The sequence below is a fragment of the Mauremys mutica genome, chromosome 6, assembly GCF_020497125.1.
Source record: "Mauremys mutica isolate MM-2020 ecotype Southern chromosome 6, ASM2049712v1, whole genome shotgun sequence".
Classification (NCBI taxonomy): domain Eukaryota; kingdom Metazoa; phylum Chordata; order Testudines; family Geoemydidae; genus Mauremys; species Mauremys mutica.
The window spans coordinates 114173875-114201114 of record NC_059077.1 but is presented as its reverse complement, the minus strand read 5'-3'; the positions used below and the strand labels follow the sequence as shown (position 1 = coordinate 114201114).

At 42.5% G+C, this 27240-nt stretch overlaps 1 protein-coding gene across 1 annotated transcript in view; it reads left to right on the top strand.

Moving 5' to 3' along the window:
* MUSK (muscle associated receptor tyrosine kinase) overlaps positions 1 to 27240 on the top strand; it is an 84515-nt gene that overhangs the window by 10771 nt on the left and 46504 nt on the right. The window contains exons 3-5 of the mRNA XM_045021632.1: positions 1556 to 1707; positions 6339 to 6466; positions 7074 to 7215. Of these exons, the coding sequence (XP_044877567.1) occupies positions 1556 to 1707; positions 6339 to 6466; positions 7074 to 7215 (422 nt within the window). The remainder of the gene's footprint in view (positions 1 to 1555; positions 1708 to 6338; positions 6467 to 7073; positions 7216 to 27240) is intronic.

Here is a 27240-nt window from a genome sequence, read left to right as displayed (position 1 = left end):
GATTTACACAGGTGTAATTGAGAGCAGATATGGCTCCTTATGCTTAAAGGTGGGTTTAGAGCAGGGGTGGGCAAACTTTTTGGGCCGAGGGCCACATCTGGGAGGGGAAATTGTATGCAGGGTCAGGGCAGGGGGTTGGGGTGTGGAGGAAGGGGTTCAGGGCAAGGGATTGGGGCAGAGGAGGGGTGCAGGGTGTGGTGGGCGCTCAGGGAAGGGGGTTGGTGTGCAGGAGGGGTGCGGGCTGTACGAGGGGGCTCAGGGCGCAGGAGCAGTGCAGGGTGTATGAGGGGGCTCAGGGCAGGGGGTCGGGGTGCAGGAGGGGTGCGGGAAATCCCGCAGGCCAGATCCAAAGCCCTGAGGGGCTGGATCTGGTCTGCGGGCCGTAGTTTGCCCCCCCCTGGTTTAGAGGTATCTAACTTCACTTTGGAAAGCTGAGTCTATAGAATCTTACATGGTGAATTTAGACATGATGCAAAATGTTTTACCACTAAAAGAAAACAGGGCAAATAAGGCTTTGGGGGATTGAACCTGCTTGGCAGAAGAATCCCTGATTTCAGTAACATTTGTCAGAAGCAAAAGGCTATTTTCATGAACGCAGTTGTAAAAGGTCACAGATGTAAAACTCAAACTGATGGAAATAGGATATTGGATGCAAGCCGGAGAAAACTTGCACCATTAAAATGATTGCAAAGTTTGTTATATTTTCCAGTTTTGCAAGGAAAACCACAAAACAGCCCCTTCCTCTCCCCTAGGAATTTTTCATTGCTACACAGTACTTAGTCTAGCAGGCCACTTCATCCTTCCAAAACATGGAAATCTTCACAGCTGTGTGGTGTCCTTAGGAATTTTCTTTCCTTCTCTTAGGTCGGTGGGCCAGATCTTGCTGTCATTTAAGTTATAACCACATTCAGGTATTATAGTCTTTATTAGAGATGGACGGTAAAAAAAATGTCCCATGAAAAATTACCATATTTTTTTTTTCTGGTTCAAAACAAAATAAAAACGGTTTTGGATGCCAGAAACCGTTTGGTTGCTTGGCTTTTTCTTGCTCAAAACCTGAACATTTTTGACAAAACAAACAAATTGTTTCACAAAAATTTCCATTTAGTTGAAAAGACATTGTTTGTCCAAAAAAAGTTGTGATGAAAATTTTTCAACCAGGTGTGGGTTTTATACAGACAAATCCTCATCGAAGTCAAATGCACCTCAAAATATGTCTCCGTCTGGTGAAGACTACTGGAGATTCAGGTGGATGCAAGGTTCTGTGCTTGTATATCCCTTTTCAGGATAATAGTCCTAGATACTCAACACCTATATTTCACAGTGATTGACATTATATAAATACTGCAGATTAGACAGAAGAGTGTTCAGAACGGCCACTAAATTGGTACTGTATCATTACATTCAGATGTTTCACCATTTTAGGAACCGTGAGACAAAGTTTAGCTTTGTCTCACGGTGTTAGACCGTCTAAAGTGGGTTAGATGACTTAGAATGAGTTCAGATTTATACTGTACACCTTGCACTCTTACCAGCACGTCACTGTATCCTGCAGGCTGTTTGATACACGATACAGCATACAAGAGAATGGGCAGCTTCTGACCATTCGCAGCGTAGAGGACAGCGATGATGGAGTATACTGCTGCTCAGCTGACAATGGAGTTGGAGTGCCTGCAAGAAGCTGTGGGGCTTTACAGGTGAAAATGAGTAAGTGGGAGGAGCCCTTTCAAAGCAATTAAACTGAGTGGATGATAAAAGCTGATCTCTCCATTAATTAATTAATCTAACAGACACTTAAGACTCCATTCTGCTGCTATTTGAAAAAAACCACTTTTCTTTGCACAATACAGACAATTTACACATGATGCCCTTTCTATTTTTGCATATCTGTACGCACACCTCTGGGTTTGCATGGGTTTTCTACATCTGGCAAATGTAGATAATGTTTCTTGCATACAAGTGACCATGTTTGGGTCTTTGCTTATGCATATGCGTTGACCATGTTCTTTGTTCTGACCATCCAATCCCTAATGAGTTCCCCAGCTATTTCTTGACAGAAAATAAAAGAAGTCCTTAGAGTACCTGGACAGGAAATGTGAGAGAAAAACAATTAGCTGATCAAGCTTCAAGCATCAAAGGAAATTTCCATGTTATGTTCCCTGTGACTCTCAGAACCGTGAGGTAGGGTAGGTTTATCTTTCCTGACTGACAACCATGGAAGACTGTTCTAATGTTTCACAGATCAAAAAGGCTATCCCTCCCCCCAGGCTGACATTTTCACTGTGGAGCTCGTCTAGGAACTTGCAGAGGACTATTAGTCTTAAGATCCATCCCCAGTGGAGGGAATGATGCCCCTACCACTGTGGTGCATCTCCCCAACACAACAGCAATGTGATGACAGTCTTTCCACGCACTGTATAGGGACTGGAGTGCCCCTATTCCCCACTGAATGGCATAACCCACCATTCCCCAGCCCCCACGGCGGCAGGTTAGATTTTTTTTTAAAACTGACTTCAAAGAAATCCAAGCAGCTGCCCCCATTTCACCAACTTTTGTGTTAACCAGTAGGCTGGGACTTGTTTATCATTTCCCTTCCTACCAGCATGTGCATTCACATTTTGCCACATCCCACTGACAAAAAAATCTGAAGCAGCTTATTACAGTAAATACCTGAAATATATTGTACTCATGGAACGATTGTGCCTGCAATGTTCTAGTCTGAAGGGACGATATCAGATAAAAAAAAGTCATGGACCAAATCTTTAGCTAGGCGAGAAACCTGCAGCCTAGAGGAGAAAAGAGATTGGAAGGAAGAGTCTGTATGCATGAGGCAGTGTTTGCTGTGAATCATAGAGTCTTGCTACAGTTAGTCATGTTCACCACCAGGAACTACTCCAGTCCCCAAGTTAGATGAATTTGGTGACTTTTCTAAGCAGAATACGGCCAAACCGACCCAACAAGATTTAGAGGCCTTGAAATATGTATCGAATAGTGCCCAAAGGAGTTTCAGTCCAAGTCACTATCTTTTATTTTTGAAAAAAATATGTTGGTTAGATGCAAACCAGGCACCACGAGGTGAAATCCCAACTGGTTAATCACCTCGTAGGAAACCCACCCACTGCTATTAAAAATAATTACGTAAATGTGAGAATGAGACCCAGACATGACACCTAGTGAAGCCTCAGGAGAGGCTATACGACATACAGTCATATTCTTCAATTTCCTGTTCTTGCTTTATGTATAGGATCAGACACACCCTCACACCTAATAGGCCAAGAGTCCTTCCACTAAGTGTCCGCTACCCGATGCTTTAGAAGAGGAAGGTATAAAACCTTCATAATAAACCTAACTGTGCAGTGCTGTGAAAATGTCTTCCTGACCCCATTGGGAGATCAGTGTATGCCCTGAAGCACAAAGATTGATAGCCCTTGCAACAGACAGTGTGTCTAACTATTGTAACTGCGATGCTATTCTTATTCATACAGGGCCGCATATTGGCTCTTGCAGTGAGAAGCACACTTTGGCTAAAGCATTTTGCCCAAGCACAGCAGTACACAGAGAGGGAGAACTGGGAAGGAGCCCACTGAGCGGTGGTACTCACGGAGAAAGGCACAGCATGCATTCTCCCTGTCACTGCCTCTGTGTGCCACGGGGGCCTCAGAGCCCTTTAAGATGACAAACCTTTACTAGCCAAACACTCCAGCACTCAAGGGCACGCTGGGGATATAGTTTGGCTACCTCCGGTGTCGGCATGCTTGGAGGGAAGACAAAGTACTCCCATCTTTGCTGTCCCTCACAAGGGCATCCATGCAGGGGCAGCCAGCCACACTTCCATAAGCACATCCTCCTTTCTGAATTTACTATGGTCTCATTTGTCTTATTATTTAATGTTAGCATTAGCTTATTAATGCCATTGGTATACATGGGGCTGAATATCCTTCAGCCCTGAGTTCCACAAGATAATTATATGGCACTCCCAAGTATGTTCCGTTTGAGTACTATATGCTGTCTGAGCACAGCATAGCCCAGAATCTCACAGGGACTTAACTTCACTTGATTTCAATGGAATTTCGGAGATTAACTAAATAACCTTAAGGATCTGGCCCTGATTTATTCAGTGCGGCCTTATTCTCCCACCCTTGTTCACCTTGAGTGGCACTATGCCCGTGCTGCAATCTAAGTGGCTATTTGTGTAGTGAGGTACTACTCCACATGAGTAAGAGGAGCAGAACCTGCCTTTATGTGAGGGATAAAAAAAACCCTTTGTAAAGCAATAAAGTAGCCCCTCTTAGCAATGCCGTGCATCGGTCCTTCAAGTGCTGATCCTTTAAACATAATCTTCCCTTGTATTTTAGTAACCAGATTTATTTCAGAGCATCGTACTACGTGAGGACAGACTTTCTTATCCACAATCTCAAAAAGTCTTGAGCATTGCTCTATATAGGCAGTTGTCCCTTCTTCATAACCAGGGCCTGGTTCCTGCGAATACTTATACACCTGAATAGCCGTGTTGAACGTAGTGGGAATACTCAGATGCTTACAGTGAGTTACGTGTTTGCAAAATCAGAAGCTAGATTCGTAACTGCTAGTACATACACAAGTATGAATGGGCATGTGAGAGTTAATGGGCTGGATCCTGAAGACTCTCTGCATGCAGACAACACATTAACATTAACAGGAGTTTTAGGTGTGGGATAGTTGCAAAACTGGGCTTCAGGTTTGCTAACTGTTGGTCTAATCCAGGGCCTATTGACATCAATGGGAGAGTTTCCTTTGACGTCCATTGGCAGTGGATTATAGCCAGTATGAGAAAATAAATATCTTTGAAACCATGTTATTGCTTATTTAGAATTAAATAACCCCCCCCCCAGAGAACATGGAAGACAAAACCTTAAATGTTTTAGAAAAACTGACACTAAGATTTTTTTTCAAAACTTAACGTTTCCAAGGTTGAATTTACCTTCCAGGAACACAAATCTAAATTTACCCAAGTTCATCTTTCAGTTGCTCTGGGTTTTATCAGGCCCGCCGACAGCAATTCCGGGCCCCAGGGGAGAACAGTCAATGGGCCCCCACGCACACACAAGCCACGGCCTCACAGACGCAGTCCGCCTGACATTTGGGCAGTGCTGCGCCTGTGCTGACTGGTGCCCAGCAAGCTGCCGGCTGCGCTGCTGGGTGCACTTCCGGCACAGCCAGGGCTTCCACATGCCTGCCCAGTAGGGTTGCTAACTGTCTAACTGCGAAAACCCTTGCCCCACCCCTGCCCCGCCCCATCCTGCCCCTTCTCTGAGGCCCCACACCCTGATCACTCCATCCCCCCTCCCTCTGTTGCTCGCTGTCCCCCACCCTCACTTACTTTCACCAGGCTGGGGCAGGGGGTTGGAGTGTGGGCTCTGGGAGGGAGTTTGGGTGTGTGTTGGGTGAGGGGTTGGGCTCTGAGAGGGAGTTTGAGTGTGGGAGGGGGTGCGGGTGCTTACCTCAGGCGGTTCCCGAAAGTGACCGGTACACCCCTCTGACAGCGGCTCCTAGGCGGGGGGCCCAGGAGGTCTCCACACACTGCCCCCGCAAGCACTGCCCCCGCAGCTCCCATTAGCCGCAGTTCCTGGCCAATGTGAGCAGCGGAGTTGGCGCTTGGGGCGGGGGCAGTGCAACGGAGACCCCCTGCCCACTCCAGGGGCTGTAGGGCCGTTCCGGCTGCTTCCAGGATCAGCGCGGAGTGAGGGCGGGCAATTGCCCCCTTTGCCCCCCCCTCATCAGCGGGCCTGCTCAGATTATCCCAATGTTAATACTCCTGTCATACACCCTTCTTCTTGGATTATAGACGGACCTGATCTAAAAACTGAGGAAGTCTGAATCTAGATCCAAACTTTCACAGTAAAATGCTCTCTTTACAATGGACAAAGCAAAAACCCTGAAGATAAATATTCTTGAGCTTGGGAGAGATTGCTATCTGGATCTCTGCCCAAGATCTGACTAATTCAGATCAGTGTCAAATGTCACTCTTACTGAAAATGAATAATTTATATTAGGGTATCTGATTTGGTGTCATTTACCTGAATTTAACATTTTAGGGTGTAGATATCATTTATAATTATTTCTTTCAATGGAATTACATGGCCTATCAAGAACTCTCTTGGTTCTTCTGTCATTTAGGCCCAGATCTTCTAAGATTTTAAGCACCTAAATACCTTTGAGGGCTGGGCTGTGGTGACAGCAATACAGACTTTGTACAGAGATGCAAACAGAGGATTTTTGATCATAAAGAATAGTATTGAGTGTATCTGAACCGTGTCTCGTCTGCTGTTCAGATTTAATTTTGGCCTTTTTTGTTTTAGAACCTAAAATAACTCGTCCTCCTGTAAATGTAAAAATAATAGAAGGATTAAAGGCTGTTCTTCCTTGCACTACCATGGGGAATCCCAAACCTTCTGTCTCTTGGATCAAGGGAGAAACTGTTCTAAAGGTGAGTAGGGAATGAAATTAAAATATCACTTGCATGCTAAAAATATGATGACATAATCAGTCCAAGTATTTGTAAATTCTATCAGAGAAGCATTTAAAGAGACACAGATGTCATGTAGAAAATGTCAAAACAAGATTTTTGTTTAGGGGTAATTCTACCTGTATAGAATTTTTTTTCTGAATTTCTCTCTCTCATTTTTTAATTGATAGTAGATCTGAACTAATATAGCCCCAAAAGAGTTTGTGAATATAATTGTGAATAAAACATACTGATCTGCTTTGCAGATATTCATTCACAAGGCTTTTGAAGTTATTATTCACTTATTTGTAAAAAATTGGGTGCGTGAATGGCTTGAACAGTACGAACTGAACTTACTGGACTGGAGGCTCCAGCTCTAAATTCCTTAATTCATAGGACTGTACAAATAAGTCTTGTTCAAAGGTGAACATTTACTTCTAGCACCGTTAAAAGGTGTTTTGGAATTCACTTAACAAATCCTGTAGGAGGCTCTAGGTTTGTAAATAAAAGTTTCTAAATTGTTTGACGCAACAAGTCAAAGTACATTCATTTTTCCATTTCCCAACTCCCACCTTCCCATCTCTGGCAGGAAAATGCTCGGATTGCTGTTCTGGAATCAGGGAGTCTAAGGATCCATAATGTTCAAAGAGAAGATGCAGGACATTATCGCTGTCTAGCAAAGAACAGCCTGGGCACAGCCTATTCGAAACCCGTCACAATGGATGTGGAAGGTGAGTGACCCTCAGACCCAGACTATCAGCATTTAAAGATCTTTCCAGATATACACGATCCAATTTCCAGTTAAATAAACGGGACCTACATTTTGTGATTCAAAAGCATATGTTAAAGGGGGTGCAAAAGCCTAGAGAAGGGCAAGCAAAGTAAAACGCGGGTTGAGAGCATTGGCTCTGTGCCCATGAGTGAAGGAAAAGCAAAGGAAACACAAACGAGCTGTCATAGGTCTCACCCCCACTTAGAGCTGTTGGGTTCCAATATGGGGACCTGCATGAATCCTTCTTCTAAACTAAAATCCTAGTTTAGATCTGGTAAAGCTGCCACCACCCAATAAGGTACGTGTATTGGGACACAGTCCTTCCCCAAAATCCTTGGGGATCCCAAGAGCCCCAAATCCATGGAGTTCTTACACCCAGGAGAAATAAACCATTCCCCCCTGCTTCCTCCCCCCTCCCTTTTCCTAGGAGAGATACCGGGATCCAACTACAGAGGGATACCTCCCTCCTCTCCTTTCCCTGAGAATCCACCCAAGGAAAGACCAACCAAGTCCTTAATAGAAAAGAATTTATTAAAGAATAAAAAAGAAAGTCACTGTCTCTGTAACCAAGATGGAACAATACACAGGGTCTAAACTTATCAATCTCTGGAGAGAATTCCCCCTCCCTTCTTTCTCAGTAAAAGCAATAACAGTACCGAATTAAAGGAATTCTCTAGCAAAACACAGAATTGCAAATACAGAAATAAAAGTATAAGAATACTAGTTCCTTGCTAATACTCACTAGCTTGAATAGAAGAATTTATTGCAGAAACCTGGGAGGACTTGATTAAGATGTCTGGACTCTCTTAATTCCCAAGAGAGACTCTCTAAAACAAAGAACAGAAAAAAAAACTTCCCTCCACAGGGATTTGAAATTATCTTGTCCCTGATTGGTCCTCTGGTCAGGTGTCCACAGGTACTGCTTGTTAACCCTTTACAGGTAGAAAAAAAACCTTAACCCTTAACTATCTGTTTATGACACGAGCAAGTATGTTTTTCCATTGCTTGCTGATGGTGAAAGTGATGGTTTATGAGGGCCACCTCCTGCAGACCTTTTGACTTCAGTGGGAATTTTGGCTATGTAAAGACTACAGGCTTTGCCTTACAGAGAAATAGGTAATTGATGTATCTCCCTTTTCTTTGCTTAGCCATTCCCATGTGTTGGTTTGTAAAGCCTCACTGTGGTTCTACCCTATATCTTTCGAGCTTGGCCATTGGTGGGGAATGTGGGAGCTCCAGATTGATTCCAGAAAGCAGGCTGCTGGAAAGTGCTCACTCAGAGCTGTCAGTTCAAAATGTTGCAGCATTGCTTCTGAACTTACTATAGAGGATTGCAGCATGATTATTATTACTGCCATTTCCATCCTTTCCCCCTGTTTTTTATTTGAATTGGTCGAGTCTTCAGGAATACAGAACAGTTCTCTTCAAGGAACAGTTCTTTGTATATTTTCCTCCTGCTCAATTGGACACCGGATTGATTTTGTTTGTGGTGTTTAGTTACTCATATACAGGGTGTTTTCCCTCTGGTATAAATTATCACCAATTTCAGCGTGCTGAGAGCAAACATTCTGATTTCTTGGATATTATAACGAAAGTTATGTCGAGCAGTGCTTTATGGTAGTCAGCGGTGGAGGAAGGATTAATTCAATGGATGAGCCAATCTGCATTTCCCATTCTGAATGGAACCCCCGTGCTGCAAAGGGGCCGTCCATTTTCCCAGTAACTCTAGTTTTGGTGCTGCATGGTTTTGATCAGTGCAGGCTATATCATGGTTTTCATCAGGGCAGGCTATATTTAGCCTTATCATGACATTTTCCCATATATAGGGTGCAATCCTACTCCCAAACTCCCACTGACTTTATTTGGAGCAGGATGTGGTCCATTGCACTGAATTACAAGTTAATATAGGTTTGTTGTTTGCTTAGCAAACACATTTGTAATATCGTGATTTTTCAGTCCCTTTAATATTTCACTGGACCAGTTGCTTGTATATCAGAAGATCTTGCAGAACACTGAATCAGAGATAAACTTGTTTTGTTATAACTAGAGATCCAGACTGCTGCAGGGTTCATATCTGGGGGTTTGGTCTGAAACCATTACAGACATGTGGCCACCCAACATGTTTGGATCTAGGTCTAAATTTCTCTAGTGTTTGGGTCTGTTTGGTTTGGGCCCATTGTAGAGATGAAGTCCGTGAGGTCCTATGAAGAGTTAATTGATTCCAGGAACACAGTGAACTTCCCCTACAGAGCAGGACCAGACTGTTTTAAATTTTAAAGCTCCAGGACCATAGGATCCGACTGCAGAGTCTGAATCCGGGCTGGAACTGCATCAAAATTTGGGGTGCTTGGATTAGTATTTTGTTTTGTGCCTGTTAATTCAACCAGTGGAGAATTAATCAACAAAATCACATTGCAAAGAACTCTGCATGCATCCATTCTCTAAAACAAGAAAAATGAATGCTTATTTAATTAATGAAAGCTCAGTGCACATGCACAAACTATTCCTTCGTATTCCATTAATGTATGTTATACTAAACAAAGTAATGCTGTTCACTATTCTTGCTTTGGTTCTTCTGACTAGGTACCCATATAATATACCTCATTTCAGGCTAGGGTTGCCAGCTTACTACTTGGACAAAACCAAACACCCGTGCCCCACCCCTCCTCTGAGGTCCAGCCCTTGCCCCACCCCTTCCCCTAGACCACGCCCCTGCTCATTCCACCCCCCCAGTCACTCCCTCTCCCCACCCTCATTCATGCTCTCATTTTCACCGGGCTGTGGCAGGGATTTGGGGTGTGTGTGTGTGGGGGGGGGTGAGGGCTCTGGTTGGGGGTGTGTGACCTCTGGAGTGGGGCTGGGAATGAGGGATTTGGGGCGCAGGAGGGGCTGGGGCTGAGGGGTTCAGAATGCAGGAGGGGGATCAGGGCTGGGGCAGGGGGTTGGGGTGCAGATGGAGTGGAGGCTCCGGCTGGGGGTGTGGGCTCTAGGGTAGAGCTGGGGATGAGAGCTTTGGAGTGCAGGAGAGTGCTCTGGGCTGGGACTGAGGGGTTCAGGGTGTGGGAGGGGGATCAGGGCTGGGGAAGGGGGTTGGGGCACGGGAGGTGTGAGGGCTCTGGCTGTGGGTGCGGGCTCTGGGATGGGGTGGGGGATGAGGGGTTTTGTGTGCAGGAGGGGGCTCCGGTCTAGGGCTGAGGGATTCAGAGGGCAGGAGGGGGAAGAGGGCTGGAGAAGGGGGTTGGGGCACAGGAGGGGCTCAGAGGTGTAGGCTTCGGGCAGCACTTACCTCAAGCAGCTCCCGGAAGCAGCAGCATGTCCCTACTCTGGCTCCTAGGCAGAGGTGTGGTCCAGGCAGCTCTGTGCGCTGCCCTGTCTGCAGGTGCCACCCCCAAAGCTCCCAGTGGCCGTGTTTCCCACCCAATGGGAGCTGCAGAGCTGGCGCTTGGGGCAGGGGCAGCGCGCATAGCCCCCTGACTGCCCCTACGCATAGGAGCCAGAGGGCGGACGTGCCGCTGCTTCCGGGAGCTGCGTGGAGCCAAGGTAGGCAGGGAGCCTGCCTTAGCCCTGCTGTGCTGCCGACCAGACTTTTACTGGCCCAGTCAGCATCGGCCGCCAGGGTCCCTTTTCGACTAGGCATTCCGGTTGAAAACCGAGCACCTGGCAACCCTATTTCAGGCAAAATCTGAAAGTAAAAATCCTGCAGTGTATAAGAGTCTGTTTCTCCTTCCAGTGTTTGGGTGTAACTCCAGCAAACTTTAACAAGAGTTTGCGTGTGCCTAGACCACACCCCCTCAAGGATTCAGTAGACTGATTTATGGCCTGGCACACACACTAGTTGTCACTATTTTTAGTATTTTCCTCAGATGTCACAATTTTAAAATAGCTCCAGGTGAATAATAATCTAAAATGGCATGGTGCAGGCAATCAGTCCTCAACTAGGTCATTTGGGTGCATTCACTGCAGTCCATTGGAGCTTATGTAAGAAAACTGATGAAAATACTTCTTCTATATTACCTTTCCTTAACAGAAATAAAATAGTTTTTCTTAGCTGATATCTTGATACAACCATTCACTGAAATTACTGGACTGTATATTATTCATTAATATTAAAATGTAGTTACTGAGAATGATTGGAATACTATCAACATTTAATCCCAGAGCAAATGCACATTCCGAAGGTAATACAAATATGTTTAATACCATGCTAAATATAGCTCATGTAGGTCCTGATTTTGAAAAGAGGCTCCTCTTGAGCGTCTAATGTTATGGGTTCAGTCTTGGGCTTGCAATTAGTTTCAGGCACAGCTCGCAAATTATACATTTCTAATTGCTTGAGGGATTAATCTCATGCCCACTGAATTCAATGGGAATATTCATTGCTTAAAGGTAGGCACATCCTTAAGTACCCCACTGAATCAGCACCAAGGAACAACATCAGGTTCTCAAAGTTGCAGAAAACTTTTAGTGTGCGATGGCTAAAGAATTAAAGCTTACTTAAAACACTATGTTCTTTGCACTTCGGAGGCATGAGCTGATGTGAATTTAGAGCCTGATTCTGCCCCCTTTGGAATGAATGACAATGACAAAGTCTCATTGACTGCAATAGTCCAGGACAGAATTGGTCAAAATCATTTTTTTGCAAGAAATGTAAAAATAAAACCCCCTCTTTTTTAAAATAACCTATGGAAATTTTTCTGTTTCTTGACAAAAACCTGAACCTCAACCCCCCACCCAATTTTGGTTTCTAGTTTTTTGTCAGCATCCCTCCCACAAAATAATGATTCCCCCCATGTTAATTTATTTGCCTATTTCCGTCTGTGCCTTACTGCGTAGCCTGTGCATGGTCAGTGCAACCAACTTTTATTTTGCAGGTGAAATACTCCCTTTTGAAGTCAATAGGAGTTTTGCCATTCATTTCAATGGGGCCAGCATTTCACCCATATTTTTTATAAAAAGGACTAAAAAACGCAGATCATTTGCACTGTGCTTGCAAGAACTCCCCACCCCAAAAGCAAAGGCAAGTCAAAACCAGTTTTCACTAGGTATTTTTACTTTCTAAGGACTAGCTTGCTGTCAAATCTCAGCTTTCTTCCCCCAGACATTTCTGCACTAGACAGATTCAAAAAATGTTTGAAGATTTTTTAACAAGATAAAAAGTCTGTGTTTTTTTAAATTTATTTTTCTTATTTTCAAAACTGGATGTATAGTTTTCACTCAAACTTTTGAAAAAAATTCACCTGCTTTCTGAATCCAACCCCCGCCCTCAGGATCAAGCTTCCATTAAGTTATTGAACCACTAAATACAGAGCCTTAGAATGGAAATGCTTATGGAACCTTAACAATAGCTTTTGATACTTCTCCAACTACAGTATAAATATATTTAGATATATAATGAATGCATTGCTTTCAGCAGCAGAATAAACTAATGTATATATAATAAACTATAACATGTTACATTTCCTGCACATAGCTTGAAAACCATGATTCAGGCACTGATTGCAATTTATTTCATTGGGCCAGATTCTGCAGTCATTTATACTAGCATAAATCCAAACTAGTTCCATTGAAATAAATGGAGATATTCCAGCTTTAAATTAATGCAAGTGAAAGCAGAATTGGGCTCACTGACTTGAGATTAAATTAATTGCGCTGATTTTATTTGAAGAATTTCACAAAATTTTAAATTAATCCTAGTTTATAGAACAGGGTGAATAAGACATGTTATTAAGAATGTTAACTGAATAGAACGCGGGGTTTTGGATCCATGCACGGTCCTGCATTAACATGGATTCCAATGAAGGTAATTAAATTTGGGATCCATGCGTGGTTCTCGGCTATAAGCGAATTCGCGCTACACAGGCATGCGTTCTAGCGAGTCCACTGTAATTTTTTTGAAAAATACCATGAAATTGGAGAAATAAGTAATTCCACAAACATTATTCTACTGGCTCTGATATTCCTGTGGATGTTGTGCCATCAATATTAGTGTACAGCCATACATCCGGTTCATCATAACACAATTCAGCAGCTTTCATAATAGTTGGAGATTGACTAATGATAAGCAATGATGGAATTCCCATGGAACTGCATGGTACATCCACAAGAACACGCAGGATTTTAATTGTGAATCATGCTGATACAATGAATGATCACATTCAGATCTAAAGGCTACAGCTGGAACGCTCAGTACAGGCATGCAAATCAGTTGACTAAAGTAGGGCTTGCAAATTCAAATGCCCCCCAACTTGAAGGAAAACATCTAAATGTGGCAAAACCTGCATGGATGGGTTTGAACAAAGGAGATACAGGAATTGATCTTCACCGGGGGGGGGGGGGGAAGGAACACAAGTGGCAAGCATTTGTTAGGAGAGTGTTGGAAGTAACAATGCTAGATAAGCTGAAATAGTAACTAGAAGGACACAAACTATTTTTACAATTCGAGCACGGCCAGTAGTAATAAAACAACACTGCAAGGGGACTGGAATGTGGTTGTCTCTCTCTTTAGAGACATCATGGCACACTGGAGCTTATTTTTATTGTTTCATTCCAGGAACAGTAGAGGTGGTCCCAAAGGGGAATCTCAGTTTCAAACAGCTCAAAACTTTGAGGGGCTCTACATGCGTACGCAGGCATTGTGTCCTTGCGTGCATGGCTTTCTCATTTATATCAGTGCAGATCAAGGGCAGGACATGGCCCTCGGTTGTGTCAAGAACGCAATCCTTCACCCTTTTCTGAGAATTACATAAATGTGGAGCTTGCATAGGCAAAAAATAAAGAAATAAAAAAAAATAATGCAACATTCATCTGCCCTTTCCTTTATTTGTTGTGCAGCCTGGATGTGACAAATGCAATAGAAGTATTTGCAGACTGTGTGTGCTGTATCCTCAATGACTGCACTGCTAATATTTGCAGTGATACTTTTCCAGGCATCAGTCCTACTTTGCTGATGCAGCTCATAGGGTTGGTCCAGAAAAAAACATGATGGTGGAGCACAGTGCTGGCCCATATTGTTGCAGACAGTTGAAAACATCTGCACACACCTTCTGTGTCCTAAAGGCTGATCTTGTGAGCATGCATTTTGTATTGTTTAACAGGATGCATGTTCTTAAGAAGGCGATTGTAACAATGATATTCACCACAGCTGGGATATACCAGATGTATTAGATAGGCAGGATCAGCTAAAAGTCACGGGCCAAATTCATGCCTGGTGCAAGTCCATTGAACTCAATGGAGATTCACCAAGGATGAATCTAACCCTTTCTATGAAAAGCATGCATTGAAGTTTGCCAGCAAAAATATTTTTATGAAAAATAAATCCCTCTAAAGACTTTCCACCTTATGTTCTGTTTATGTTTTAAAACGAGATACTGATAGTCGATATTCATAGGATACATGGCATCTGCGGTGAATAATAGCAGATGTGGCAACACCAAAATGGAGTAGTGCAGTTACTTTGGTGGATTCAGGCTAGGGCCTGACAGAGCCTCCTGCTCCTAAATCGTTGCCATCTTCTGCTTTCAGTAGACCACAGTATCTGCTGCCACTCAGCACCATGCTCCCTGCTCTTTCTGATCTGTGTGTGTCTCAGAGACTTTTCATCATTGGTTCTCAGCCCAAAAGACTCAGGGACAGACTGTGGCCTCTGATGAGATTGTTTTGCTCTGCCCTGGTGCCACAAAGAAACCTTAAAGCTCCCAACACACCGCAGCACAGAAGATCTCCGGCTGGTGCAGAGTGGCATTGTCATCCTACGTATGTCAGAGTATGCTACATTTCAACAATTCCCATCTGATCTAATGGTCCCCAGAGATTGCAGTAAGCCAGAATACAGTTGGGTAGCCCAAAGGCTGCTTTAATTTACACCAGAAACCAAACTAGCTCCATCTGCCCTGGGTATCAGGGGGCGCTATGGTGGTGAATATCCTCCTTTCCTTCCCTCACCCTGGGTCCCATGCCGCGTGGACCAAAGGATCAGGATCACAGAGTTGTAGGGGCTGTTGGACTCTTTTTCTTTCCCAGGCCATGGATGGAGAAGAAGGACTCTTTTGGTCCCACACAGTGTAGGGAGAGGTAGACAGAAAGAGCCACAGTAACCTTCTTTATATTTTTGCAAGGATGTTTTAGGCCAGGCTATTTGAGTTGATCCAGGCCTCATTTGGGTTTAATCCATTCCTGGCTGCAAAGCCATTTTAGTCCCATATTTCTGGAATTAACGGTGCAGTCACATGTTCAAATAAATTCAACAAATTAAAAAAACCAAACCTCGGTCATTTTAATCTTTAAAAATGATGAGTCATCCAGAGAGCTGCAGGATTTGAACCTAATGCATTACAGAAGTAAATCTAGAATGATAGATATAGCCATTTAGCTAGTGCGTCTGCTAAATACCTCTTTAGACACCCAGAGAAGGTATAAAGAGAAGACGGTTCAAGTACTCTGCCCTTGTGCTGTATCTCTCTCACGCTAAAAAAAATTTCCCAACACGAAAAAAACAAAAGCCTAAGGACTCAATACCGCATTGAAGTAGCTGTTTACAGAAGTATCTATCGATCTATCTATCAAACCTGCTGTTGTATTTTTATATTGGGTCAATTTATTTTTACAGTATATAATGAGCACTGCCTGTGAAGAGAGTATTTCCTTGAAAACAGATTAATGTGTAAAATCCCTGACATATCCGTGCTTATCCAAACTGCCTCCCATAGTTTCTCAGGTGCCAAAAGCCCTACCTGTCTCCCATCTATCTGCCAAAACCTCCCGCGTTCCGCCTTCACATACAGCGCAGCTGTGCGGTTTCAGTACAACACACTGAATATTAAAATTATAGTGAAAGTTCACGTAAACGGAATTTAATATCACATGAAATAGAACAAGGAACACTGTGCCAATTCTGTTATTCACATTTGTATTTAATTCAATAAAAGCCTCCATATTTTTCATTTATCAGACGGAATCTCCCACCTGTGGGACCACAGTGCTGCAGAATCCAGGGGCCTTGCCACCAAATTATTTCAGGGTTGCCATAGAGCACGTGGGGCTGTGGTTACAGTTCTAGAACCATTGTTCGTAGGGTGGCATGACATGCAGGGCTTGCCTGTGTTAATCAGGGTTTGTCTATGCTTATAAAATGCTGCAGTGGCACCATGGTAGTGCTTCAGTGAGGACGCTACCTACGCTGACGAGACGGCTTCTCCCATCGGTGTAGGTAATCCACCTCCCTGAAAGGCAGTAGCTGGGTCGACAGGAGAATTCTCCCATTGACCTACATCAAGGGTTAGGTTGGTTCAACTGAGTTGCTATGGGATGTGGATTTTTCACACCCCTGAGCAACGTAGTTATGCTGACCTAATTTCCTAGTATAGACCAGGCCTCAGTGATGAGCAGAACTCGCTAGGATCAGAGGTGTGGTTCAGCTGGAACAAGCACTCAAAGGTCCAGGGGCCAGACTGAAAACCCAGTGGAGACTTCAGGAGGACTTTGTGTCTTAGATTGTAAAGCTCTTCAGGGCAGGGGCTGTGATTGTACAGCATCTAGCACAATGGGGTCCTGAGTTCGTAGGTGCGATGATAATACAAATAATTAATACTATTAATAGGTATCAGGCTCTAGCTGTGTTCCTGAATTTCTTTGATCTCGAAGGATTGGGCTGAAAATCTCATGAGAACAGGCTATTTCCGGTCAGGCTGAAAATGTTTCATTTTGAAGGATGGGCAAAGTTCAGGTCCACTCAGACATGATCCAAGCAGATTCATTCATCCCTAATTCAGAATCGTCCAAATCCTGCTGCTATTTGATATGACAAAAGGTAAACCAATCAACGCACCAGGAGGAGCTGTAAGCCTCACATCCTGTTACTTGGAGGATATTTGTTTTAAAGTTCCATCCCTTGCAGACAGAAGCCCTTTGCTGCCTGCAATTTATTGCTTATTTATAGCTACTAAAATAGTGCTCTGCCACAGCCCACAGAAATGTTCCCCCACAAGCCACTTGTGAGACCTGCATTGCCCTTAAAAATAGGAAGGGCTTGCTATGCAAATCATTCCTTCAGGGAGGATGATCAGCAAGAAGCTGAAATGTAGATTTTAAAAAAATTACGCTGTTTCTATATCTGCAGAGAATTTTCCCCCTTCATTAACCAAGAGAGTTGAGAACTTGCAGATACAACAGAAAGTCACTTTTCAATTTGACAAACAGGTTGAGGACACATGTTGTAACAATGTTAGTTTGCATCCTTTACTTTCTGGTCTCAGAAAAGCTGAGAGTCTGGTGTATTTTACAAATTTGCATTATAGATAAGTTGGCTGACAAGAAATTACTGTCAAAAATAAGTGTGAAAAAGATGGATGTTGGGAGTGCAGATAATTGTGTGTGTACAGTATGGTTGCAGGAGCAGAATGCATGACAGGATTTTCAGATGGGAGTGGTTCAGAGGGCCACCTGCAAGTCTGTATTGAGGGCATAAAGTGTGGCCCATGACACTCTTCCTTTGCTCAATTTCTGTGTGATCACTGCACTCTGTTCTCTTCAGTGCCACACAGCAGTGGGGACCATAGTGACTAGGAAGAGGAATTTTCTACTAGAGGCAGTATGGATGGGGCTTCGATGGGGGGTTCTCATTCAGGGTTCTTAGCCTAGCGATCTGTCTTGCTTTACATATTTATACGGGCCCTATCGCTGTAGTATCTGAGCACCTCACAATCTTTAATGTGCTTATCCTCACAACACCCCTGTGAGGCAGGGAACTGCTATTATCCCTGTTTTACAGATGGGGAACTGAGGCACACAGAGAGGCTAAGTGACCCGCCCAAGGTCACACAGGAAACCAGTGGCAGAGCAAGGAAGTGAACATAGGTCTCCCACATCCCAGGCTAGTGCCCTAATCTCTAGGTCCATCCTTTTCTGGCTGCTTAGAAGCTTTGTCCCGATAATGTTGTCTGGGCCAAAAGGTACATTCTCCACCCAGTGCTCCTAACCCCTGCTGGCCTGAGACACAAAACTGTGAATCAAGCATCATTATAATGAATGACCAGTCGTCACCAGTCATTAAAAGGTAACAACTGAAATAAATTTCAGTTGAGAAAGCTGTCCGTCCCTCGAGGACGGCTACTCCCTAGGCCCCTCGGCAAGCCCTATGTCTGAAGTGTACACACGGCAATGAAAAGGATAGAAGCATCCCTTCACTCCTGGACCCACTCCAGGCCCTCCCTCAGAGTTGTACGACTGTGATATTTATTAAAATAGGAAACAAGCGAGTGTCAGGATGGGCCAGGTATGGCATGTTCAGCTGCACACATGGTGCACTTTTTATAAACATGCCACAGCCGTTAACTGGAGAAACCACCATCATTGTAGCCCAAGGCACTTTCTAAAGGATAATGACTAGCTTAGAAAGGTCCAGCTGCAGCCCTGGACCTTATTTCAGGCCATTAACACCAGCCTGTTATGAATCCCCCACACACTGCCGTGGGCCAAGCTAAGAATTGCTTTTATAGTTTCTTCAGAGAAATACTAAACTCACAGGGTTATACACTGGCTCTGAATGTGCACATATGGCTCCCACTAAAGCCAATACAGGGCTGCACGTTCACTTCCAAAGCTAGACTATGGATCTCAATGTGTTTCTCATGTTGCTGTTATTTTTTCAGTGTGCCACTGGGACTGCGCTTGAATGGTATTTCTGCTGATCTGGGCGTTTACAGCTCATTTAGTACCCAAGCAATGAATTAATAGCATCCCATCAACAGCACCCACTACAAGCATATGTTCATTTCTTTGTACCTTTTATTTTCCCATAGTCTGCAAAGTGCTTCCAGCCAGAAAAAAACGCAGCGTTCAGGAATTATCCACTTCTCAAAGGGGAGATGGTGGCAAGAGGAAGAACTAATTTTTAATCAGAAGGACAGATAAAGTTGATGGGAGTGTATTGTGCAAAATAAACTGATCATGTCAGCACAAATACCACCTGTATCTTGCACAAGTTCACTTTTTGTCTGTTGCCAAAAAGAAAAAGAACGACCTGTGTTCCAAAGGGACATTCAGTAAGAGATCAGACCCCAAAAGTAATGCAAGAAGTCCTTTCTCACAAAATAATGATCTTATTTTACTTCCTTTATCCTCTTTCTTTGGTCAAATGCACTGGAGATGATAGAAAAGACTTAAAGTGTTGGAAAAACATTTATCATCTTTGGAGGAGGGTTATAAAGGCCCAATTCACCTTCTCTTATGACATTTGATTATTATTATTATGTATTTGTATTGCATAGTGGCTATAGGCCCTGCCCTGTTGTACTAGAAATTGTATGTCTCAGTTTCAGGGTAATTGCACTTGTATTTCCCCTCTGTGGTCCCTGAAGGGCATCCACTTATGGTCTCTGGCTCCTCAGCCATCATCTCTCTTGTATGGAGACACACGTCTTTCTCCCTCCTGGCAGGTTTTAAGGCTGCCTAACACTGGGGCCTGGTCTACACTGGGGAAGAGGGGGGATCGATATAAGATACGCAACTTCAGCTATGAGAATAGTGTAGCTGAAGTCGACGTATCTTAGATTGACTAATACTGACTTACTTTGCATCCTCGCAGCGTGGGATCGACAGCCGCAGCTCCCCCATCGACTCCGCTTCCACCTCTCACCCTGGTGGAGTTCCGGAATCGACGGGGAGTGCGTTTGGGGATCAATGTATCGTGTCTAGATGAGAGGCGATACATCGATCCCCTATAGATTGATCACTACCCACTGATTCGGCGGGTAGTGTAGACATACCCTGTGATATCCCCAGCAAGCCAGTCCAACTGAAGGCCAACACTGTGCTTTGCTTTCTCTCTGAGGACTCTGACCAGTGTATTGCAACAGTTAAAAGTTCCCACACAGCTCGTTCCGTAGCAAGCACATTGATTCTTAAGGTAAAAGCATTACAGAGAAAACATATTAAAAACAATAAAAGAGCCTACATGCACGCTAGAAGCTTACCAGAGCCCACCTCAGCTTCAACTGAGGGGTGGTAGGTGTCACTCTTTCCAATTCCACAGCTGGGTTTGCCCACTTGGTTACAAGTTCATGTCAGTTTTTAGATCAGGAAACAGAACCCTGACTGGACAGTTCAGCTGTTTCTTAATATAGTTTGGGCCTTTAATCTCCAGTCTATAGGACCAGATAATCAATCCCTCCAGTTGATGGCGCTCTCCTCAGGCCCTAGATACAAAAGAGGCTGTGCTTTTGTATAATCAGAGTAATGGAATTTGGATTAACTGTTCCTCAGGGATTTCTCCCACTTAACACTTATTGTCCCAAAACTCCATGCCTCTCTGACACATTTCAATACAGGCTTCTGAACTCCTTACACTTCCCAGGACTCACATCTGTCACACTGTACAGACACATAGTAAGAAGCAATCTATGCCCTAAAGCCCTCACAATGTAAATAGACAAGATTCATAGATTTTAAGGCCAGAAGGAACCAGTAAGATCAAGTCTGACATCCTGTATGACACAGATCAGAGAACGACAGAGCCCTGGAGTACTTTACAAACTAACAGAAGTATTGGAGCATAACCTTTTGTGGGTGAATACCCACTTCGTCAGACACATGTATTCACCCACGAAAGCTCATGCTCCAATACTTCTGTTAGTCTATAAGGTGCCACAGGACTCTTTGTTGCTTTTTACAGATCCAGACTAACACGGCTACCCCTCTGATACTTTAGATCAAAGAACCTTACCCAATAATTTCTGCAGCAAACCCATACATTATTTTTGAGCAAGGGAATGTTTTTAAAAAAAGATATCCAAGACAGAGAAAGGAAAGGAGAAAGTATTATTATCTCCATTGTACAGATGAGGAACAGAGACAGGGAGAGAGTAAGTGATTTAAGATCATGTGTGAAGTCCATGGGAACTGAACCCAGATCTCCTGATTCCCACTCTATACCCTCACCAAAGCATTAGTTCTGCCAAAACTTCCACTGTCTTTAGTAACAGTTTTGACTGTATATGGAATGGCAGGGAAGCAGGCCCTTAAAGACAAGCTACCAAAATGGAGAGAGCTTTAAAAATATACCACAAATAAACACATTTCATAAACAGTTACATGTCTTTCATACTATCCTTATTACTGTTAGAACAAATCAGATATATTCCTGTGTAAAGAAGGACTTCCCCTCCCAATAGTTTCTCCTCTTTAGTGTTCCTTCAGCAAAGTTTTTTTTTCTGCCTCCAATTTTTGTGCGTGCAAAAACTTGCAAGTACATTTTCTAGCAACAAGGTAGTTATGGGCAAGTTTTCAAAAGAAGGTGCCTGAAGTTAGGCAACTAAATCCATACCTAGGCATCTAAATAAGCAGCCTGATCTCCAGAAGTGCTGTGCACCCAGCTCACACTAATTTCAAGGGCTGTACTGGGTGGGAGCTCAATACCTTTGAAAATTAGGCCACTTATTTTTCGACTGATGTGTGGATTTAGGTGCCAGGTTTGAAAATTTTGCCCTAGACGTCTCCAGGCCAAAGAATGCACCTGCAATTATTTATAACCATAAAACATTTCCTTTAATTATGTACAGACACAAAACTGGGAGCACGAAACCTGAGGTGTAGTTCAAAATAAGGCCCACAGTGGTGAGAGCAAAACTGTTTCTATGGCAATTAACTAGGGAGTTAGACTAGAATATCACCAGAAGACTATGACTCCATTCCAGGGCAAAGCAGGAGATGGATTGATGGAGAAAATCTTTATATTTCTTAACCTGTAAGCGCCTTGGGGCAGGGGCTGTGTCTATATTTCTTCAGCGCAGATTCGATCCTGACTGGGGTCTCTGAGCACGACTGAAATACACAGACTAGGACAGATTTTCCTAGGCTTCTATTTAGGCAGCCAAATGAAGAAGCCAGATTTTCAAGAAGAGCTCAGCACGGAGCAGCTTCACTTGGGTGCCTGTCGTGAAAAATCTAGCATAATAAATAATGAACACTCTTCGATATATCTCAGTCCAGATCACAGTGGACACATCACTGCTATTGGAAGTAACCGGCACCCCCGTTGGCAGCAGGGATGAATTTTTCCTATTGTATTGGTGGAGAATCTGGCACTGCCTGTCCCCATGCTGTACTAGGTCTGTAGTTAAATAGAGGGGAATTCAATCTCCAAGCCTGTTAATCCTCTCGCCCACACACACACACACACACCCTACCTCCCTCTACCAAAAAGGTCTTCATTAATAGGAAAGAAAATGTTTGCCCCCACCACTGAAGACATAACCTCCAGTTGGGACCCCATGTTCTAAAAAATGGGATCTACATTAAGAGATTTGCCAGGCTGGGGGTGCTAATTTGAGGACTTTTCATATTTATTTAAAAATGGAAAATACTGAATTCCTTCCTTGTATTAACTAGAAATGAAATCTGGCCAGTCATAAACCAGGCCAGCACACCAAGCTTCATCCCAAGCCCCCTAATAAATGTCCGCATTTATTCCACTGCTAAATGAAGTACTGTATCACTGCAGCCTTACTAGGAGACATCTGGTCTTAGGCCAGCTGCTCTCATTTCTGAGACTGAAGTAACATCATCCAGTCTGAACAGTAGGATTTTAATTCAGCCACAAAACTTTTTATATCATGAAAAAATTAAAACACATTCTTCCAAATCTGAATGACTAAACTCCTTGCGGGTGACTTTCCTTTTCCTTTTAATTAGTTCAGTTTGTTTTCAAGTGGGACACCTGATCCCTCAATCCTTTAAAACAGAACGCTCCTCCTGTCACAAATTGGAGTTTTGCGTGAGCAAGGGCTACCAGATCAGGCCCTTTGCTAATATAGGGCTTGATTGGTTTCAAGTTTCAGTCTGCAACCATGAGGGCTAAAAAATTACTTTTTTTTTTTAAACAAAAAATGAAAGCTGAGAGTTATGTAATCACTTGGCTCCAGCAGCTGGGGCTTTAAGAAAAACATCAACAATCATGAGACTCGGGATAAAATCACAAGAGATGGCAACATGGGGGCTTTTTATTTGGATGACTAACTAAAGATTTAGGAGCCTAACTTTAGGCACTGATTTTTTTTAAATCTTGGCCTACGTCCACATATTTTCCATCAGTCTTTTTGTACCCAAAGTGCAATAAATAGATTGAAATCACCTCCTTTCCACTGAGGACTTTTCCAGATTTTGGTTTTGTTTGTGCTTGCCACACAAGATGCTTCATAAAAGCATACAAATATTGTGCCAAGTCAGGCACTCTTCTTGACTATAAGAAGTACAGTCATCTAGATCCCGATCACATTCATTAATTCTTTCTGAGGAATTTAAACTGAGACGGGTCAGAGACAATGAGACCTGGGGTTAGATTTTTCTTGAAAGGTCAGCTATGTAAACTATGACATTTTTACCCTCTGACATTTCCAATTAATCTGCATGAAATCCCAATAATTCTCCAAATACCATGTCTGAATAAACATCATACATTATGCTGCATCGGCATGCATCACCACGCCTGCAAAACTGCATGTAGTCATTAATCTCATGCCAATCCCCAGAACTGGTCAAGTGAAGCACAATCTCTACTGCTGACACTAGGGGAGTAGATCCCACTCACAGTCCAAATGGATTTTTCATGATCCGTGACTCGCAGCAGCAGAGGTGGACTCTGATTTAACATGAATCATATGGATTCCATATGGAATTTGCTTGCTCTTTCTCTCTCTTACACACACCCCACCACCAATAATGTCATGCAGCCAGTCAGAGTATAGGGTTTCATTAATCAGTGTTGCCAGCTCTCACGATTTTATCATGCATCTTGTGATATTTGGTGTTTTTCCTACAGTCTCAGCTCCTGGAGGCAAGCGACTGTGTGAGAATATATGAGACTCTCAGCTTTATTTATTTAAAAAGTAAGTTTCTTACTTTTTAAAGTAAGCCTTCCCGGTTGCGAAACAAAGCTTGAAAAATGTGACACAAGCACACCTGAAAGGTTCAGAAATTAGACAGGAAATAAAAAGAATCCAAATGTATTATTTTTATTAAAAATTTCACACTTTTAAAGATTGATCTCATGATTTTGTGGCTCCTGACCTCATAGTTTATGAATATTTAGGGTTGGCGGTAGTGTTGACTGTACGGTCATTATGCAAATTGGACCCCCCTGAGTCAATCAGGATGTGTGGCGTTGTGTATGGATACAGTCAGGCGTCAGTAGTGGTACAACATCCCTCGGAGATGAATAGCAGACAATTCCATTTCTGTGCAGGAAGAAGCGATAAAACCACAGCATACTCATCCAGAGGAATAAGCCTTCAGCTTCTAAGCTAGTATCTAATATCAAAGCATGTTTTTTTCTTAGCAAGGTAATAGCTTTTCAAAATAACCGTATTCTAGGGAGAACGCCAAGATTTATGGATAGTAGGACAAACTGCATCACTGGAATGTCTGATTGCATGTTAAATGCTCCAGCGTGCAAAGGAATTTCTTCACTGTGAAGAGACTTTTGCATCTGATGAAGTGGGTATTCACCCACGAAAGCTGATGCTCCATTATGTTTGTTAGTCTATAAGGTGCCACAGAACTCTTTGCCGCTTTTACAGATCCCGACTAACACGGCTACCCCTCTGATATTTGTATCACATACAGATTGCCATGGAATCCTAAAAACACCTGATGATGTATAAAGCTGCAATTACCATAGCCTTGGGAGGATTTTTAATAGGTCAATATCGATAAATGCCAATTTCATACTATACACACACAAACTGACAAAAAATATTTCCATAGATGATAATCTACTCTTACAGATAGGCAAAGTAAGAAAAATGCTGCTTGAGAACTTATTCAAGTTTGATTTAAAGATATTTACACTGTATATTTTGACATGTGATGTTTTAACAATTATTAGGTCTATAAAGCGATTTAATTAATCAGGATTAATCACACAATTGTGTGTTAAACAATAATAGAATACCGTTTATTTAAGTATTTTGGATGTTTTCTACATTTTGAAATATATTGATTTCAATTTAATCACAGAATACACAGTGTACAGTGCTCACTTTGAATTCATTTTTAATTACAAATAATTGCACTGTAAAAAACAAAAATAGTATTTTTCAATTCACCAAATACAAATACTGTACTGCAATCTCTTTATCATGAAAGTTGAACTTACAAATGGAGAATTATGTGCAAAAATAACTGCATTCACAAATAAAACAATGTAAAACTTTAGACTCTACAAGTCCATTCAGTCCTACTTCTTGTTCAACCAATCAATCAGACAAACAAGTTTGGTTACATTTTCAGGAGATAATGCTACCTGCTTCTTGTTTACAATGTCACCTGAAAGTGAGAACAGATATTCACATGGCACTGTTGTAGCCAGAGTCACAAGATATTTATGTGCCAGACGCGCTAAAGATTCTTATGTCCCTTCATGCTTCAACCACCATTCCAAAGGACATGCGTCCATGCTGATGATGGGTTCTGCTCGATAACAATCCAAAGCAGTGTGGACCAGCACGTGTTCATTTTCATCATCTGAGTCAGATGCCACCAGCAGATTTTCTTTTTTGGTGGTTTGGGTTCTGTAGTTTCTGCATCAGAGTGTTGCTCTTTAAGACTCCTGAAAGCATGCTCCACGCCTCGTCCCTCTCAGATTTTGGATGGCACTTCATTTTCTTAAACCTTCGGTCGAGTGATGTAGCTATCTTTAGAAATCTTTATGTTTTGTCAAATCTGCAGTGAAAGTGTTCTTAAATCAAACAACATATGCGGGGTCATCATCCTAGACTACCATAACACAAAATATATGGTAGAATGCGGGTAAAACCATGGAGGAGGAGACATACAATTCTCCTCCAAGGAGTTTATCACAATTTATTCAATGCATTTTTTTAAACAAGCATCATCAGCATGGAAGCATGTCCTCTGGAATGGTGGTCAAAGCATGAAGAGGCATATACATGTTTAGCATATCTGGCACATAAATACCTTGCAATGCTGGCTACAAAAGAGCCATGCAAATGTCTTTTCTCACTTTCAGGTGACATTGTAAATAAGAAGTGGGCCGCATTATCTCCCGTAAACAAACTTGTTTGTCTTAGCAATTTACTGAACAAGAAGTAGGACTGAGTGGACTTGTAGGCTCTAAAGTTTTACATTGTTTTGGTTTTGAGTGCAGTCAGGTAACAAAACAAAAAAAAAATCTACATTTGTAAGTTACACTTTCATGATAAAAAAGATTGCTCTACAGTATCTGTATGAGGTGAATTGAAAGTACTATTTCTTTTGTTTGTCATTTTTAAAATGCAAATATTTGTAATCAAAGTAATATAAAGTGAGCACTATACACTCTGTATTGTGTGTTGTAACTGAAATCAATGTTTGAAAATGTAGAAAAACATCCACAAATATTTAATACATTTCAATTGGTATTCTATTGTTTAATAGTGCGATTAAAACTGCAATTAATTGCAATTAATTTTTTGAGTTAATCACGTGAGTTAACTGAAATTAATCAACAGCCCTAAAAATTATAAAGCTTTAACTTTTTTAATCTCTGTGGATACACTGTCATTAAATAATTGTCTGACACCCCCCTCATAATTTCCCACAACCTGTAAAAATTTAAATCAATAAAAATGTTAAAAAGTGCTTAAAAACTATTCTTTTGCATGACTGTGAAAATTTAAATCGACAGAAATCTTAACAAATACTTAAAAATAATCAATATTATCCATCAAATATATATATATATATAAACCTGAATTCTGCCAAGCCTGCATAACCAGAGCAAAATGTAAATAGCTAACTTAGGTCCTGTGAAACTAGATGAAACCCGTGTACTATAAGTGTTCATTTCTATATACAGCGCAAACACCAGGTTCAAGGCTGTAGGAAGATAATGTGTTAAAATTACCTTCCCAAGACAATGAATAAGGAAATTCTTTTCACGCCAATGCTAGTCTTGTAAGTATGTGGTCTTTCAGAAGAAAAGACCCCTACATCA